This window comes from Dromiciops gliroides, chromosome 1, assembly GCF_019393635.1.
Source record: "Dromiciops gliroides isolate mDroGli1 chromosome 1, mDroGli1.pri, whole genome shotgun sequence".
In the NCBI taxonomy this organism is placed as follows: Eukaryota; Metazoa; Chordata; class Mammalia; order Microbiotheria; family Microbiotheriidae; genus Dromiciops; species Dromiciops gliroides.
In genome coordinates this window covers 720,280,431-720,297,959 of record NC_057861.1, presented here as the reverse complement: position 1 = coordinate 720,297,959, position 17,529 = coordinate 720,280,431, and the positions used below count along the sequence as shown (strand labels likewise).

The window sequence follows — 17,529 nt, the reverse complement described above, 5'->3', positions numbered from 1 at the left end:
CTTAGCATCACTTATTGGCCAAATGGTTTACAGCAATAACAGTACATATGCTCATAAACAGAATTAAATTCATACAGAATTCTTAATAGCTGCCTCTGACCACTAAGTCCATTAACAATCTCCCACCTCCTTATTTAAAATCTGATTGCTGTGCTGCTCCTTGTCAGAACTTTGCAATCTCTTGACCGTCTTCTGGTCCTGGGCAATACCAATGTGGATTTGAACCTGGTTGGAGCGCCAATAAACTTCTGCAGATCCAGCTTCTGTCAGCTAAATGGATGCCTCTGCAGGTATAAAAAAAGAGAATGGCTCTTTTTTGTTTTGACATCTCAACTCTGATCACTTAGTAGTGGGCCTCAGGAAGGATTGCAGGATGAAGAATCATCTCTCCTCGAAATAAAGTGCCACCAAGATACTTCTCACTTTTTTATCTTTGCACATTGCCCTTGGCCTGAGCAGTTGCTACATTTGCTTAGTACATGGCCTTTTCTCAGTCTACATTGAATTAAGATCCAGTTCTTGAGTCACAGTACCACCAGTTGGTTCCTGTACCTACTCCTTAAACTGCTTCATAGTTTCAGACATGGGCCTGCTTGAGTCAATAATTTCTTGACTGGATACATTTCTACAAGGCCCAATATTTCCCCCCAACCTCAAAGTTTTCATTGCTTTGAGGCTAAATTTATCTTCAGTTTCTACCTTTCTCCCTATGTTAAACTGCTCTGGTAAAATGACTCTTTTTAATTTTCCTTTTGGATTTTCTGATTACTAATTGTTGTGGTACTCTTTCTAGGTCTTTAGTGTAGTATTTGTTTGGGGAGAACTAGATTGCATTACTTCCTCATGATCTCCTATCTTTACTGGTCAGCTATAATTAGGAGATTTTCAATAGTTTATTTTTCTCATCTGATTCAAGGATACATTTAAATAAAAGCATCTATATGATAGACACATTTTTATTCTCTGGCAATATCATTAGTATGTTGGAAGTGGATGAAAACATTATTTAAAAAAGAAAATTATAACTTCATAACATGACAAATATTTTATCTTGTTGTTATGAAAAGTAATATTATCTGAAGTAAACCATTTACCTTAACTAGTTGATCAGTGATATTTAAATGTATTTCATTTTAAGCAATCCAAAGCTTAAGAGGGAAATGAGAAATGAAAAATTAGCATAAAAAAGTGATCTCTTTTGGAGCACAGGTGGGGAGAGTCATTTTGGCATGAACTACCTGATCTAGTTATCTATGCAGTCTAAATGAACTGAAAAAGTGCACAAGTTTATATTTGTTGAAAGCTGATTCATCCTATGTCTCCATGGATCAATCATCAACCTTATTACACAGTAATTATAGGTCAGGGTAACTGGTCCCACTTTGTCTTTCTAGATCTTGCAGAGACATATCAATATCACCCTCTTGGAGTACCACAAATTAACCATATTCAATTTTCTCCTCCAATACAATAATAATATATTATATGACAACTGTGTATAAGGTACTGTTCTAAGCAGTGGTGAGGTCATAAAGACCAAAAGAAAGGAAAAAACATGCTTGTTATTATCTATAGCACTTACATCAATAAGACCCAATGAGTGAGAGATGTTTGGGTTCAAAGGAGATTTTAACTGGGAAACACATAAAAGTCAATTCTAAAATTGCTCACTCTAGGAACAGGATACTGAGAGTTAAGAATTTCAAAATCGGATGTTGCCATTGTCATAAATGATGTCTTCTTTCCTTGTTGAATGCTTGTTATACTTTATTCATTACCCTCCCTTCCTTTTGTGAGTGTTCCAGTTTTCTCTAACATGCATCATTCTGTGACAACATTAAAATAGCTAAAAGTAACTAGAAGTGCAGGATAAGGAGGTTAAGCAATTATCCATCTTGCTATTGATCTCCACTCAAAGCGCTCATTCAAATCTATTGGCATTCTACACAGGTCACAGTATAAGAGTAGAATAACAATTTTCTAAAAATCTTAATAAAAAGCACTTGAGTTCTTGAATTATTTCCTCCACCCCAATTCTCCAGATACCAGTGATCTTCTATGTTCCCTTGTTCTCTACATTTGACTTGATATAGACAGCTTTTTGGCATAGTAAATTGAGCATTGATACTGGAGTCAGAAAGACCTAAGTTCAAATACAGACTCAGATACTTACTAGCCAAATGACCTTAGGCAAATCACTTTACCACTTTTTGCCTCAGTTTCCTCAACTATATTTTGGGAAAAATAATTCTTGTCTCCAAAGGTTGTTGTGAGGAACAAATTAAAGATAAGTAGATAGATAGATACATGGATGATGTAAGTTTATAGAGATATAAAACATGTTTATATTTATATATATATACACATATATAAGCGGACATATATGTATACATTGTACATATATACAAATACACATGTGTATATGTAATTATTATTACTGATTGATCTTATGTTGCAGTAAGAGAGTCATGGTACCTGAAATACAGTAGGTGAGAACTCTGCTATACTCTGATATGATTAGATTGCATTTGAAATATTGGAGATGCTATATTTTAAGAAGTGCCCTGATAAGATTGAGAAAACAAACTTGGATTGGAAGAAAAGACCAAGAAAGGTCTTGATTATGCAGTGCTTAATTGAAGAAAGTCGAAATGTTTAGGCTGAGAAAGAGAAGGGCAACGTTTTTGAGAAGAAGGAAGAAAAAGCTGCATTCAGTTATTGCTTTGTTTATTACTGAAAAGCAGAGGAGCAATAAGTAAAATTTACAAAAAGTTATATTTTTGGCTCAATATGAGGAAAACTTTCTAAGATCAAGAAATACCCCATAATGAAAAGAACAGTATATGAAGAAAAAGTGGGTTCATCTTTATAGGAAGGGTTTGAGCCATGGACGGGTAAACAAATTTATCACACAAGTTGGAGAGGATTCTCATCCAGCTATAAGTTGGGTCAGAATGGCTTCTGAAGTCACTCCTAACACATTCTGAATGTCTTCTATTCTCGTAGAGATTTACCTTGGTAAAATATAACTTTCCCCTTCCCTTCTATCTTCTCCCTTTTATTCTGACCTCTTCCCTCTCCTCTGTTCTCCTCTTCAATCCTCTCACCTGCTGATGTTCACTTTAAATAGGATGCAGTAAGATAATTCAGTTTATAGTTAATGATTAATGGACAGCTATTGGTTGCTTATTGCTTTTACAAGATTATTCTTTAAACCAAATCTCTGTTATTCAGATCCTCCTCTGTAGAATGGAAATGAAATTGTTTTGCAACATAATTATTTGAAATTGAATTTACTATCTTGAAATTTCACCTTGGTGTGGATTTTTACTGTTTTGTTCATTGTAAGGACATTTACCAATTTAATTGTGCACCTTTTTGAATCAAGTGTTGTTCTTTAGAGATCACAGTTCTAAAGCTGAAGGGGCCTCAGAGGACACTTAGATAAATTCCTTCATTTTCCACTTGAAGCTTAGAGGGGAGAAGCAACTTGTTTAAGGCCACGCTGACAGAAATTTGAAGAGTTGGGATTGCAGCCCATGCCTCCTGAGTCTATATCCAGCAATTTCTCTATTTTAAAAAATATTTTTATTATGGTACAACATCCAATGCACTGATAAAGCCAGTACCCTAAGAAAGGAATCTGAAAGTTAGAGGTAGAAGGGTCTTGGAGATCTAGTCAAAATTTTTATTCATACATAAGAAAAATAAGACCCAGAGGAAGTAACTTATTGTAAGGACACATAGCTAGTAAACTATAAGGTCAAGATTCATACTTAGTTTTTTCCCTTTAACTCTTGTGTTGAGGTTGTTATTGTTTTTCCCACAACATAAATAATTTCATAAAAATCTCAAGAAGTTATTGAGCTCCATATTTTATCTGTAAATTTAGTATAGCTGTTATTTGTCTTTGAGTTGGTATCCAAGTTAACTCTGATTAGTCAAAGACAGCAAACATCAATTTGAATTCTCCATACAATTAGATGGTCATTTTGCAAATTTGTCACCTGGATGTTCATTTCACTCCAAAACAACCTTTGCCAGTTGTCTCAAAGGTATAGTATGTGAAGCACAGTGGTATGAACTAAGCTTATATTATATTAGAGACAAATCGGGCAGGTACTGCTTTCCCCAAGCTTCTATTAGTACATATGTTATCACATCTCAACAATGTTGTGTTTGGCTTTGCTTTGTTTCTCCCACTACACACACAACTTGTCAGCTTGTTGTGATCCTTCTTGTCTTTTTTCTTGACCGTGTACAAGTATTACTTTCTCCACGAAGGCTGCCTTTATCATCCAAGGGAGAAGAGCTCCCCTGCCCTTTCCCAAAGCTCTTGTACCCATATCTTTGACCTTTCCTGTGACAAAATGGACTCTATCTTGAACCCCATGATAGCACAGCACAGTTCTGATCTCCTGGCTTAAAAGACTTGAGTTCAAGTCTTTTCTCTGACATAACTGTGGGATTTCTATCACAACATTTAATTAATCAGTGCCTCCAAGCAACCCCATACGATTATAGTGTTAGCAGAAGATATTCCTACAATGATGAAACCATAGAGCTTTTCCACCCCTCCCTTTAAAAAGGACTCTATGATAGGAAGGGTGGCATAGTGTACCTATAGTTGGGATCATAATGAGCAAGACTTGGGTTTAAATTCTGTCTCTAACACATACTAGGTATGTGAAACTGGATAGGTCATTTCAACCTATAAATTCCCCATTAAACTGAATAAGAATATAAAGATGCAGGTGTTGATATATATTTGTAGAGGGAATTTTTTTTTCCCACTGGAAGCTAGCTAACCAATGAAATTATAAACACCATCTAAGAAAATTTGTGCTATATTGTGGGGGGGGGTGCAGGGGGTATAAGTTATTTCACTGTGTTTTTTTTTTTTTTTGGCAGGGCAATGGGGGTTAAGTGACTTGCCCAGGGTCACACAGCTAGTAAGTGTCAAGTGTCTGAGGCTGGATTTGAACTCAGGTACTCCTGAATCCAGGGCCAGCACTTTAACCACTGCGCCATCTAGCTGCCCCACTGTGTTTTTTTAAAAAAAGGGTTTTTTTTGAGAGCAAAGACTTTGAAATTTTTATTAAATGATTCATGATGAACTTGATATTAACTATCCCTACAAGTCATTAGCTAATTTAGCAACCATTTATGTTTAAATGGTTATGTTTCAGTGCATAAATGTTATCCCTTTGGAGTCATTCCCTCAAAACCTTTATTAGACACTTTTGTCCATTGTTTACCATTCACTAGCCTTCTTATTTGGTTGTAATTTATTGTGTCCTCATTTCTGATTCATTTTTCTTTCCTTCTTGCCATTCTTTCATAAAGGTGCTTCCACATTTCCTTATATTCACTTATGTTATTTTTCTTATTTGTATTGTTTTGTCTCAGCACAGTACCACATCCTTGATAGTACCACATCCTGAATAAATATCTGTTGAATGAAATGAATAAATTCATTTTATATTTCTATAGTGTTTTACAATTTCCCAAGAGGGTACACATGTATTATTTCATTTGAGTCTCACAAAAATGGGTGTAGTATGCTGAATAGAGCACTAGATTTGGAGAAAAGATGTGTATTTAATTTAATCTTTGATGCTTCTTGGCTGTGTGATAATGGTCATCTAATATCTTTGAACCTTGCCTTTAAGACTGAAGTGGGGAGGGGCAGCTAGGTGGGGCAGTAGATAAAGTACTGGCCCTGAATTTGGGAGGACCTGAGTTCAAATTTGACCTCAAACACTTGACATTAACTGTGTGACCCTGAGCAAGTCACTTAACCCTCATTGCCCCCCCACACACACCACACAAATTGAAGGGGGGATGTAAAATCATTTGTGTGGTACATACCTTATACAGTTTGTGGTGAGGCTCAAACAAGGTCAAGCAAACTCTATATCACTATATCTAATATATATTATACAATACATTTAAAAATTATATATGTGAGTGTAAATGATAATAATACTAACCAGTATTTACCTGTTCATACTATGTGTCAGGCATATTAACCCATTTGATCCTTACAACAAATGACCTTGTGAGTAGGTTCCATTTTTATCTTTATCAACTCTAAAATTATATTTTAGATTTAAGGAAACTGAGATGAACATATATTAAGTGACCTGCCCAAGGTCACACAGCTAGTAAATGTCTACGGATATATTTGAACTCAGGTTTATGCTGATTCCAGGTCCAAAAGTCTATCTTAGCTGCAAGATATGTTATAAGAAGTCCATTTAAGAGTAAGGAAACTGAGTTTTACAGAAAATAAATGACTTGACCTACGATCATTTTACAATACACAGGAGACAACTTGATTCCTACTCCAACATCTTTCCACTAAATTACAATGCTTAATGATTCAAATGTAAATTAATTATCATTAAATTAATACCAAGTTTAGTCCCAGATAGAGGAAGTTTTGTTTTTTAAACTCTCTCATAACAGACATTTTGCTACTTCTCCTCTTTAACTACATGTGACCAATTCTTTTGAAAATGTTCTAGTTTTATAATTTATTGAATCATAGAACTATATGGGGAATGGACCCCAGATAATCTCTTGTTCAGCCCCTTCATTTTACACTGAAGAAACTGAGGCCTGAACAGATTGACTTGCCCAAAAGCATACAGGCATCATGAATGAGGAAGGATTTGAACTGAGGTTCTCTAACCCCAAAGGAAGGATAGTGTCACATTGCCTTGAAATTGCATACAGTGATAAAGGAAATAAATGGCAATCTTTATGTATAACTTCAAAGTATGTCTCTTGTACCTCTACAAATATGAACTTGTAAGTCAATCCTAGAAAAATGCTTGTTATTTAGAAAGACATAGCTAGACCCTGGAAGAGAAAAAATGTTTGGGAATTTTGATTATATTGGGATCCCGACTTTGGCTGAAAGCCCTCTGTGGGATTCTTTCTTGCTGTAAATATGCAATCAATCCTTATTTAGACATAAAGGAAACATTAAGCTCTTATTTCATCTTGTGCTGTTTTTTCTATCTCTTGCCCAAATGTCAACCCCATGCTGTTCCTTAGAAGTGCAACATAAGAAGTTATTTTTGAATTGAGTTCACAGTGTGTTGTACAGTCAAATATAAATGCCATCTACAGAAAAATTGATCACAGAGAAGCCATTAGTGTGGTGAAAGGCTGCTGTCACATCACTGTGTCATTTGGTTAATGGAAAATGATCTAAAATACAGTATAAAGAATAAAGTATAAACAATGGTAATGATTCATGTTGGCACATCTATACTGGCCAATTTAGTGCCTTTTTAAGCAGCACCTATACACTAGACAGTGTTGTAGGCACTGAGGATACAAAGACAAAAATGACAAAAGCCCTTGCCCCCTCAGGAAGCTTACACACACACACACACACACACACACACACACACACATATATATATGTATATACATATATATATATATATGTGTGTGTGTGTGTATGTATGTATGTATATATGTACATGTGTATATATGTATATATAAAATATTTCTTATCCATAAAGTCCATTGCTAACTATTGTTGTTAGTTCTATCAAGTGAAACAATATTTCAAATTAAACTATAATCACATAAGGATAATGCAATACAGGTAATAAAATTGCCAGAATAGGGGAAGTGAATAGAACAATACTTTTGATAACTCATATTTTGTATTATTAAAGCTTGTCACCTTTCCTTGGTATCCCCAAACTAACAAAAAAACCCACACACAATAATTGTTATTTCTGTGATTTATATCAATGTGTTAAATTCCTAGCTTGGAAATTTCTTCCACTAGTGAATGTGTGCACCTTATATGTAACTGATAGTCTTAGAAAGTTTCCTGGGAGAATTTAGAGATTTAATTAATTGTTATCCCAATAGCTAGTGTGTGTCTGAGGCAAGATTTGAACCCAGATACTCCTCACCCTGATGCTGACTTTTAGACCATGTTGACTCTCTACCATCTTTTACAATTCAAAATATATTCACATATAATCTTGCAGGAAATTATCAGAAAAAATGAAGGTGGGTGTTATAAGACCATATATATATATATGTGTGTGTGTGTGTGTGTGTATGTGTGTGTGTATGAATGTACGTGTATGTGTGCATGTCTATGTGCATATATATGTATGTATTTATAGGTTGATAATGCTTGTAACAACCACTAATTATATTTAAAAATGTATCACTCACCCACAGTGATAGATAGATAGATAGAGATAGAGATATTTGTAAATTGAATGAAGTAATCTTAAAAAAGGTATTTATTAAGTATGCCTCTATTGGAGGTACATATCAAAAATCAGTATGGGCCATACTCTAAAGAAACACATTCTAATGAGAGACAATATCTCTAAGAGGTTTCAGCTACAAGTCAAATGGAATGGTCTTACTAGCCTTAAGATGTAGCAGCAAAGAAGATGGTAAAGCCTTCTTTAATGTAAGTTATAGTAATAAGAGGATATCATTTTCTAATATAGATAAGGAAATGGAAGCTTTTAAGTGTTTAGTGGCCTGCCCAATGTCACATGGTTGTCATGTGACAGTACTGACTCAAATCTCAATCTTTTCCCAGTCCAACACGGTCTTTGCATTATACTAAATTTTTCTTCCATATGAAAATAAAAAAGGTTCAGAAAGCATCAGTTGAATTTTGAAGTTTAAGATGCCAGTTCTTCCTAAGTGTCTTAGGTTTGTTTTTTTTTTTTCCTTAATGAATTTGTCCTTAAATTTCTGTGGGAGTAGTTATGAGGCAAAATGTTTATCTCTCTTGTTGGGGATGGAGAAGCAATGACAGAAAGGTGCGGTTACTTAATCCAGCTGGCAGGATCCCTGGAAGAATACAGAGGAGAAGCTGCTTTCCTGGCTCCCAGTTGGTGTGCCATCAACTATCTCATGTTGTTGGAAAGAGTACTTTTTCTTTATAAAACAAATACAGGATAGACAGCCATAAATGAAACCTTCAGAATCCATCATTGCCAGTGACAGGAAAGGAGTAGATTTATATTTGCTCAGTAATGATTGCATGTGAAGCTGCTAATGTGTGGGACTTAGTTTTAAAGAACACAAAAACAAAAGAAGCCCATCAAAACTGCATCCCTGGGATTAAAACTGGAATCTCAGGGGAGCTCATTTCCTGTATCATTGTAGCAGTGAAAAAAGAAATTGAGAAAGGCACCTTCAACTCAGTTGAGGGAAAGAGGACACATAATCAAATTTGTTCACCATTGAAGTTCTAGAAAGAAAGACATTGCCTGGGTTTGTTGAGTTATTATTGAGTGCAAAGCCCTGTTTTTTTAAATTATTACTAAATTCATTATATTCAAAAGAGTTAATTTGAAATAGCCAAATTAAGTCATTTTGTCTATCTTAACAATGCATAGGTATTTATTAACTTAGTTTATTAACACTAACTCCATCAGTAAAACAAGTATTTATTCAACACATAGTATTACAAATACTCTGCTAATAGCTGGTGCTAGAAGGACAAAACAAAACACTAAACTAAACTAAAAAATACAAACATCCGTCATTAGTTCGAAGAAGATTATATTCTATTAGAAGACAAAACAAGTGCATATACAGGTATTATCCAAGCCCCAAGCCTACTTTTAAGGGATTTACTCCTCATTGGTGTTGAGGCCAGGACAGAGTTGGCCGGAGTAGAGGAATGGGAGAAAAAAAGAGATGTGATCTTTTTGGGCTCTCTTAGCCTCAGCTCAACTGAGAAAGAGAGTTCCCAATCTCACTAAAGTGTGCATTCCTCAAATATCTAGCTGGAGATAAGGACATGTTGGATATTTCCAGAACCTCCTATACCAGCATCTTTTCAGTCTTTTTCTCCCATCAATTATTTAAAGAGAGAGTGACACTTTCACTTCTCTCTTTATGATGCAGGCTAAGAAAGCTCAAAGAGCTGGAAGAGCCTGGATATCTCTTCTCTCCCCATTCCTGCCAACTCCTTCCCACTTTGATGCAGGGGTGAAGCACTAATTTTTTTCCAGTGAAGAGAGTGTCACATGCCAGTGGCCTTTGGATGTTTGGTTACATAGGTGTATGCAAAATACACGTAAAGTGAACTTGGAGGGAATGTCACTAGCACATGGAAGGGTGGCAGAGTCCTCCTGCAGAAGGTGATTATTTTAAAACAGAATACGTGAGTGAAGTAAAATATTGCCTTAGACATCTGTGTCAACATGTATACATAGACATTGCTGCCCAAGGTAATGGGTATATGAGCAGAGCAAGTCAGTGTATGTATGTGTGTGTGTTTGTGTTTGTGTATATTTATGTCCAAATTTATATTTATTGATATAGGGAAATTCTGTTTTATTAAACAATGAAGACTGAAAACTCATGAAGAAATTATTTTCCTAGAGAGTTGTCCAAAAGGCTAAGAGACTTGCCCAAGCTGTGGTATATGATTGTAATGGAATATTATTGTGCTATAAGAAATGATAAGCAGGATGATTTCAGAAAGACCTAGAAAGACTCATATGAACTGATGTATAGTTAAGTGAGCAGAACCAGGAGAACATTGTGCACAGTGACAGCATTATTGACCTATGAGCAATTGTGAATGACTTAACTATTCTCAGTAATGCAATGATCCAAGAGAATCCCAAAGGACTAATGATGAATTTGAAACTCAAAACTTTAAATAAATAAATATTAAAAAAAGAAAGGGAAAATATACATAGAGCATAAAGGAGTTCAAAAGAAGCAGAGACAAATAGGACAAAGTTGGTACTACCATATTAAATTCAATACATACTTAAAAACAAAAAAGAAACTTGCCCAAGATCACATAGCCAGTATTTTATTTTAAATTTTTTCCTTTCTTTGTTAAGCTGAATTTTTATTTTTTCAGTAATAAACATTTTTTATTTATAGTTTTGGGTTCCAATTTTTATTCCTTGTTCCCTCCCTCCCCTCCCCCTTTCCTGAAGCAAAAAGCAATCATATATAGGTTATTCATGTATGATTAGGTAAAACATTTCCATATTATTCATTTTATATGAGAAAATTTGAATAAAAGAAACAAATGAAAGATAGTGAAAAATAGCTTGCTTCAGTCTGTGTTCCAACAATATCAGTTCTTTCTTTGGAGGTGGATAGTATGTTTCATCAATAGTCCGTTGGGATTGTCTTGGATCATTGTATTTTTGAAAATAGTTAAATCTTTCACTATTCTTCAACAAACAATATTGCTGTCTCTGTGCACAGTGTTCTCTTGGTTCTGCTCACTTCACTACACATCATTTCATACAAGTCTTTCCAGGCCTTTCCAAAATCATCCTGCTTGTCATTTCTTATAGCATAATAATATGCCATCAAAATAATATACCACTGCTTGTTCAGCCATTCCCCAACTGATGGGCATTCCTTTGATTTCCATTTCCTAGCCACTAAAAAACATCTGCTGTCAATATTTTTGTACAAATAGGTCTTTTTTTCCTTTTTGTGGATGTCTTTTGGATATAAACATAGCAATGGTATCGATGGATCAAAGGGTATGCACAGTTCTTTACCCTTTGGGCATAGTTCCAAATTTCTCCACAGAATGGTTGGGTTTTTTCATGCCTCCACCAACAGAATTTTTAGAGGTAGATCATGCAACTATTTTTCCTCATACTAAGACTCTTTCTATCCACTATGTTATACCTCCTCTATATGCAATATATGACAGATACATTGGAATTAAAAAAAACATACACCCATTACCATATATAGTACTATATGCCTATATATATACATGCAGAGAAACAGAGACAAAGGGAGGGGGGGAAGGAAGGAAGGAAGGAGGGAGAGAGAGAGAGAGAGAGAGAGAGAGAGAGAGAGAGAGAGAGAGAGAGAGAGAGAGAGATTGAGACAGAGACAGAGAGATTGAGACAGAGACAGAAACAGAGAGAGAGAGAAGGTAGGAGTCATTAAAATAAAAAGTTTATCTTCCATTTTGCTGTGTGCAACATAGGGGAAAACATTAAAATGGTGTTTGGGGTGGGGTTGGTTCAGAAATGTTATACTAGGTGTCTAATGACTATAGCTAGGGGATGATCCAGGAGTTATGATAATAAAGTGGTTAACCAGAGAGTAGGTAGTACATCGTAATCTAGTTCTTATCTCTGTTTTTTCTGAAAACAAACAAACAAAACAACCTTTGTAGAACTTATTAATCTAGCAGGTCAACAGTCAATGCTCCCAGGGGAAAAAAAATCTATTTCTGTTATAGTTAAAGTGAGTTCAATATTGTTTTCACATATTCTGTTGAATTAAAAAGTAAGACAAAAAAGAATCAAAAGGAATACACCTTATCTATGCTTTAACCTTACAGATGAAAAATTGTTGAATTTGAAAATTTCCTAAACCTATCAACATCATTGTCATCATCATGATCAGCAGCAGGAGCAAAAGCATCACCACCACCACTACCACCACTACCACCACTAATATTTATTTATTTATCTATCTATCTATCCATCTATCTATCCATCTATCTATCTATCTATTTGTTTATTTGTTTATTTATTTATCTATCTATCTATTTATTGTTTGTTTGTTTTGCAGGGCAATGGGGGTTAAGTGACTTGCCCAGGGTCACACAGCTAGTAAGTGTCAAGGGTCTGAGGCTGGATTTGAACTCAGGTACTCCTGAGTCCAGGCCCCATGCTTTACCACTGCGCCACCTAGCTGCCCCCAACCACTAATATTTATAAAACACTTACTATGTGGCATGCATTGTTATAAGCACTTTAACATTATGATCACATTTTTTCCTCACAATAAACCTGAGAATTAGATGCTATTATTATCTCCATTTTCTAGGTGAGGAACATGAAGTAAATAGAGTTTAAGTAACTTGCCCAGAGTCACACAGGAAGGAAATATTTGAAGTAAGATTTGAACCCATATCTTACTAAATCCAAACCCACCCCTCTATCCACTATTCCACCTAGCTGCCAACTAAAGAATCATTAAGAATGATAATTTAGAATGAAGCTATAAGATAACACTAAGTTTCAAATTTTTAATATGTTCTGATAGTTCATTGGACTTTTGATTTTTATCAATGTGATTATTTCCTACATGGAAACAAATCATAACCCATCTATGTTTAATATATGGAATTCTTTTCCATATATTCACATAAATTCCTTATAGGAAGTTTACCTAACATCCTTGGATTTTTCTTAGGCTTTCTTGACATCATATGGATACTAATAATTCACATGAGCTGTCTATAGTGTGTTTCTCACACTCTCTTGTGCATGTATTTTTTCTAAATAGATGTCTCTACATCCACATCATATATGTCACTGGCACTACTTATTATTTTTATTTTGCTTTCATCTGTTCTTTACAATTGTGTGCTTATCCATTGTCCTTATGGTGACTTTTATTTTTAACTTTTCAATGAATGTAGCATTCCTTTTCTCAAAGAGTTAAAGTATCATCAGAAGAATACTCTTTTGTTCTCTTTAAATGTGTGTATCATGTGTGTGTACATCTGTGTTTCAGGTAAAACTCCTTACATTAGAAAACATCACACATTATATAGTTCATATTTTAGACAGTAGTAAAAAAAATGGCAAGGTAGGGATAGGTGATATCAGAAAAGCAATTCTGACCATATTGTTGACAAGATGGCAATAAGTATATTGAGACTGTCACATTTTTGGTATCCATAGATTAATGGTCAACTGGAAAACATGTTTAATGATGTCTTAAAACTATTAACATGCAGGAAGGTAAACAAATTCAACAGCAATTATTAAGAAATTAATGTTGAACAAGCACAAAGCCATTATTCATTCGATGTCTTCTCTAAAATACACTCCCAAGTGAGTAGAATTTGAATCAATTACCTCCCCCTGATTAGAATTAATATGGTATTTATAATGGCATTGCAACCATTTAACTCCTTCTAATGTTAAGCAGCCATGACTTATTTGCCTTTTCATGTTGATGGGTCACTCAGCAACCATAAACAAATTAATATTCATTTGTATCTTGTGATTATCTATTTTCGAAGCTCCAAGCCAAGCACCAACAAACATAGCCTGGAAACTGAAAAACTCAAAATTATGTTTGAATTGGGAACATGTTAAAACCATGGAAAACGAGTCTGATGTGTTGGGCTACAAAGTGAGTATAGAGAAATCTACATTTTAAAAATCATCTCAATTATGGAAATATATGTAGCATCTGTTACTTTACATAACACAGGGTATTCCCTTCACAAGATCCATGAGTCCACTAAAATAACTTCGTAGATTAGCTTTATATAGTTGACTAGAGAACTGAAATTTAACTGATTGACCAAGGTCCTACAGCCTATTCTCTGTTGGAGACAACACATGAATGCTTTTATTTCTAATTCCATGTCCAGCATTCTAACAACTGAACTCTAGCTGTTTTTATTTTTAATAATCTTCTTGATTAACTTGGCATTAACCCCTCCTCCAAAAAGAATATGTTTCAAGTATCTTAATGTTTTTATTTTATAGGATCATAGATTTAGATCACAGAGGCCATCAAATCTAGTTCCCTCTGATTACAGGAAAACGGAGGCCTAGAGAGAAAAAGAATGCCTGTCACATGATTACTCAAGTAGTAACAGAGGCAGGATTAGACTCTGAGTCCTCTGGTTCAAAAAATGTACCTCTCTTTCCCAGACACCACACTTGTTCTCATCAATGTAGCTATTTCCTCCAATAGTGCAAATTACAACTCTCCACAGTTCTTCATTTCACACAATTCTTCTGCCTATGTTCTTCCAAAATCTGCCATAAATGGATTGCCTAGGCCCTAAGGCCTACCTAAACATGTGATAAAATAGTTTGACTATATTTTAAAAATCATATGCCATGCTAATGAAACAAATAGCATTCATTTTTAATAAATATGTGCAGAGACAAGTTCGTCATATTTATGCATCAGAAGAAAGCATTTGTTGTCTCACTGTGTTTATGGAACAGAGAAATATAAAGCTTCAGTAAGTTATCTATTTGAATACAGAAATGATTCATCAGGCAACAGGTATGTAGGCCCCTCTCACAAGCCAATAATTGGTTATGATGCAGATAAGTAAGTCATTGATAGAGAAGCCTGGAGGGATCTAAGAAGTCTAAGCAAAAGACTATCGCTTATGTTCCAAACACTCTTTGTTCCAGGAAGATGGACCCTTGTGACAACAGATAAATGATTTAGTAGAAATGCATCAGGGGTACCAGAGTAAATCATTTCCACTTCCATCAGTGTTAATGGGCATCATATCTTGGCAGATAAATACACCAGCATTTGAAACTTTTCCAAACTAAATACTGACTCTTCACAGCATGCTCTAAAGATAATATCCTCAAGCCACTTAATTAATAAAGATAAATTGTGTGATTTTTAGACACAGTGGCCAATTTTTTTTTCTTTAACAAGAGTAACTAAGTTTAATGAAAAATAAAACATCACCTCTCTAATTCAGTTTGTTAAGAATTAGTCATACCAAAAGAAAAGAATTAGTCATACAATGATGATATGATAATTTTATCATTCAGGTCAGGTCAGCAAGCATTTATCAAGCACCTAATGTATACAAATTATTGTGCTGGATGCTATAATATACACAATTTTGATGAGATGTAATCTCTGTTCTTTTTGTAGCTTTCAGTCCAAAAGGAAAAAATGGTATATACTCAAATGAAGATAGAGATAGAGGTAGAAATAGAGATAGAGATAGAGACAGAGAGAGATATAGATAGCCAGGGGATACATAACTCAGATTCTAGGATTGTACCAACCATTTCTTACATTGGCCCTGATTCAGTCCTCTCTCCCCCCAAATTCTACATACCTTCTCCCACTATGCTCACGCCCATAGTTTCAGCTTGAAAACTTCTGAACAGAATTCATGTCTAGAAAATAACTTAGATGGATGAAAAATTACCCCAAGTAGCATAAATTACTCAACGTAGCAATTAATTCATTTAGTATGGCACTCCTATTCTGCATTCTGCTCTCTTCCCCAAATTGCAAAAATAAACAAATAAATAAAAATAACCATAATAGAACAAAAAATTCAACCTAAACCTATTTCCATTCTGGTGAGCCTCAAGTTCATTCAAGAAATACCTTCAGAATGCATAGGCATCCTCTCAAATAGGGGTAGCTACATCTATCCCATCCCAATAGCACATTGATATAGCAAGAGGAAGTATCCAATTACTTTTGTTCCCTCATCCCATCATTGTAAGTCATTGATGATCCTCCTCTTTACTGTAGCTCCCCAATCCTGGATTATTTCCTTGCATCAAGAAATACTTATCCTCTTGTTAGAAGGCTGTGTCCTAGAATTCTTGATTTTGAGGATATTTATGAAGCAAATTCAACATCTAGAACTAGACAAGAATTCCCCCATATTTTATAAGAAGATTTCATTTTGGGGTTGTGCTATACTGGAAGTTCCACCTTTTCAAACTACATGACTGGGAAATGAGGGACATTGCTACAGATAATAAGCTGAGCACTGAGGACAGCGATGTTAGGCAGACATCCTCAAGGACTTTATATTTTAATGGAGGTAGAAGGCACATAATAGGAGCCATAAGTTTTGGAGGAGATAGCTGAGATGTGGATAGGGACTCCATTCCTGTCATGATGAGGCAAAAGTTCATCTATTAGAATCAGGCCTTACAGAGATAGATTTCAAGATTCCTTGAGGAAAGGGATGCTAACTTTGCCAAAGTTTAGGCAGCACAGTGAAAAGATGATCTCAAAAAGCACAAGGATATGCCTATTTTTCTATCTTAACAGTTAGGCTCAGGAGGTATCATTGGTTTTCTGGGTTGCTAGATTCATAAATCCATGTTTCCCTTCTTCATACCTGCCATGTCAAAGAGATTCAGTGATAGGTACAATAATTCTGTACATGGACAAAAGTATGTGTGTTTCCTACCATGTGTCTTTATTCTAAAGCAGATATTCATGGTTCTTAGTACTCTTCTCATACCTCCTCTATAAAGGAATAGACTAGAAAATTGATGTGGAAATAGAGTGGATCAGTATAGGAAAAAATATTGTCAAGAAATAATAAATGTGGTGTTATTAGCAATTTACAGAAACAGCTGGAGAGAGATAAACTTACATGGAATTTAAAAAGAAATAAAATCCACCATTAATTTTAATATTTAATTTTATTTAGATTTTATACAGGCAAAACAGACAAAGTAAAACATATATTTTGGAAACAAATAATACATCTGCTGAGCTTCTTGTTCCCTTTGAAGAAGATTACATAATTGAAATAAGAACAGTCAGTGATGGTGGAGATGGTAGCAGCAGTGAAAAAATTAGGATTCCTAAAATATCAAGTAAGTTTCACTGTATTGGTTTTGGGCTATTTTATTATGCCAGTGAGAAATGAGGCAGTAGCAAGTACAAGGTGTTTATTAATTTTCTGAACAGTGTGAAAAATTAAGGAGTTTATGTTTGAGGTGAAAACTGTAGGTAAAA

General features: G+C 34.8%; 1 protein-coding gene across 1 annotated transcript in view; it reads left to right on the top strand.

The window, feature by feature from the left end:
* Positions 1 to 17,529, top strand: part of LOC122737331 (contactin-6-like) — a 482,372-nt gene that overhangs the window by 456,752 nt on the left and 8,091 nt on the right. The window contains 2 exon segments of the mRNA XM_043979812.1: positions 14,057 to 14,169; positions 17,219 to 17,387. Of these exon segments, the coding sequence (XP_043835747.1) occupies positions 14,057 to 14,169; positions 17,219 to 17,387 (282 nt within the window).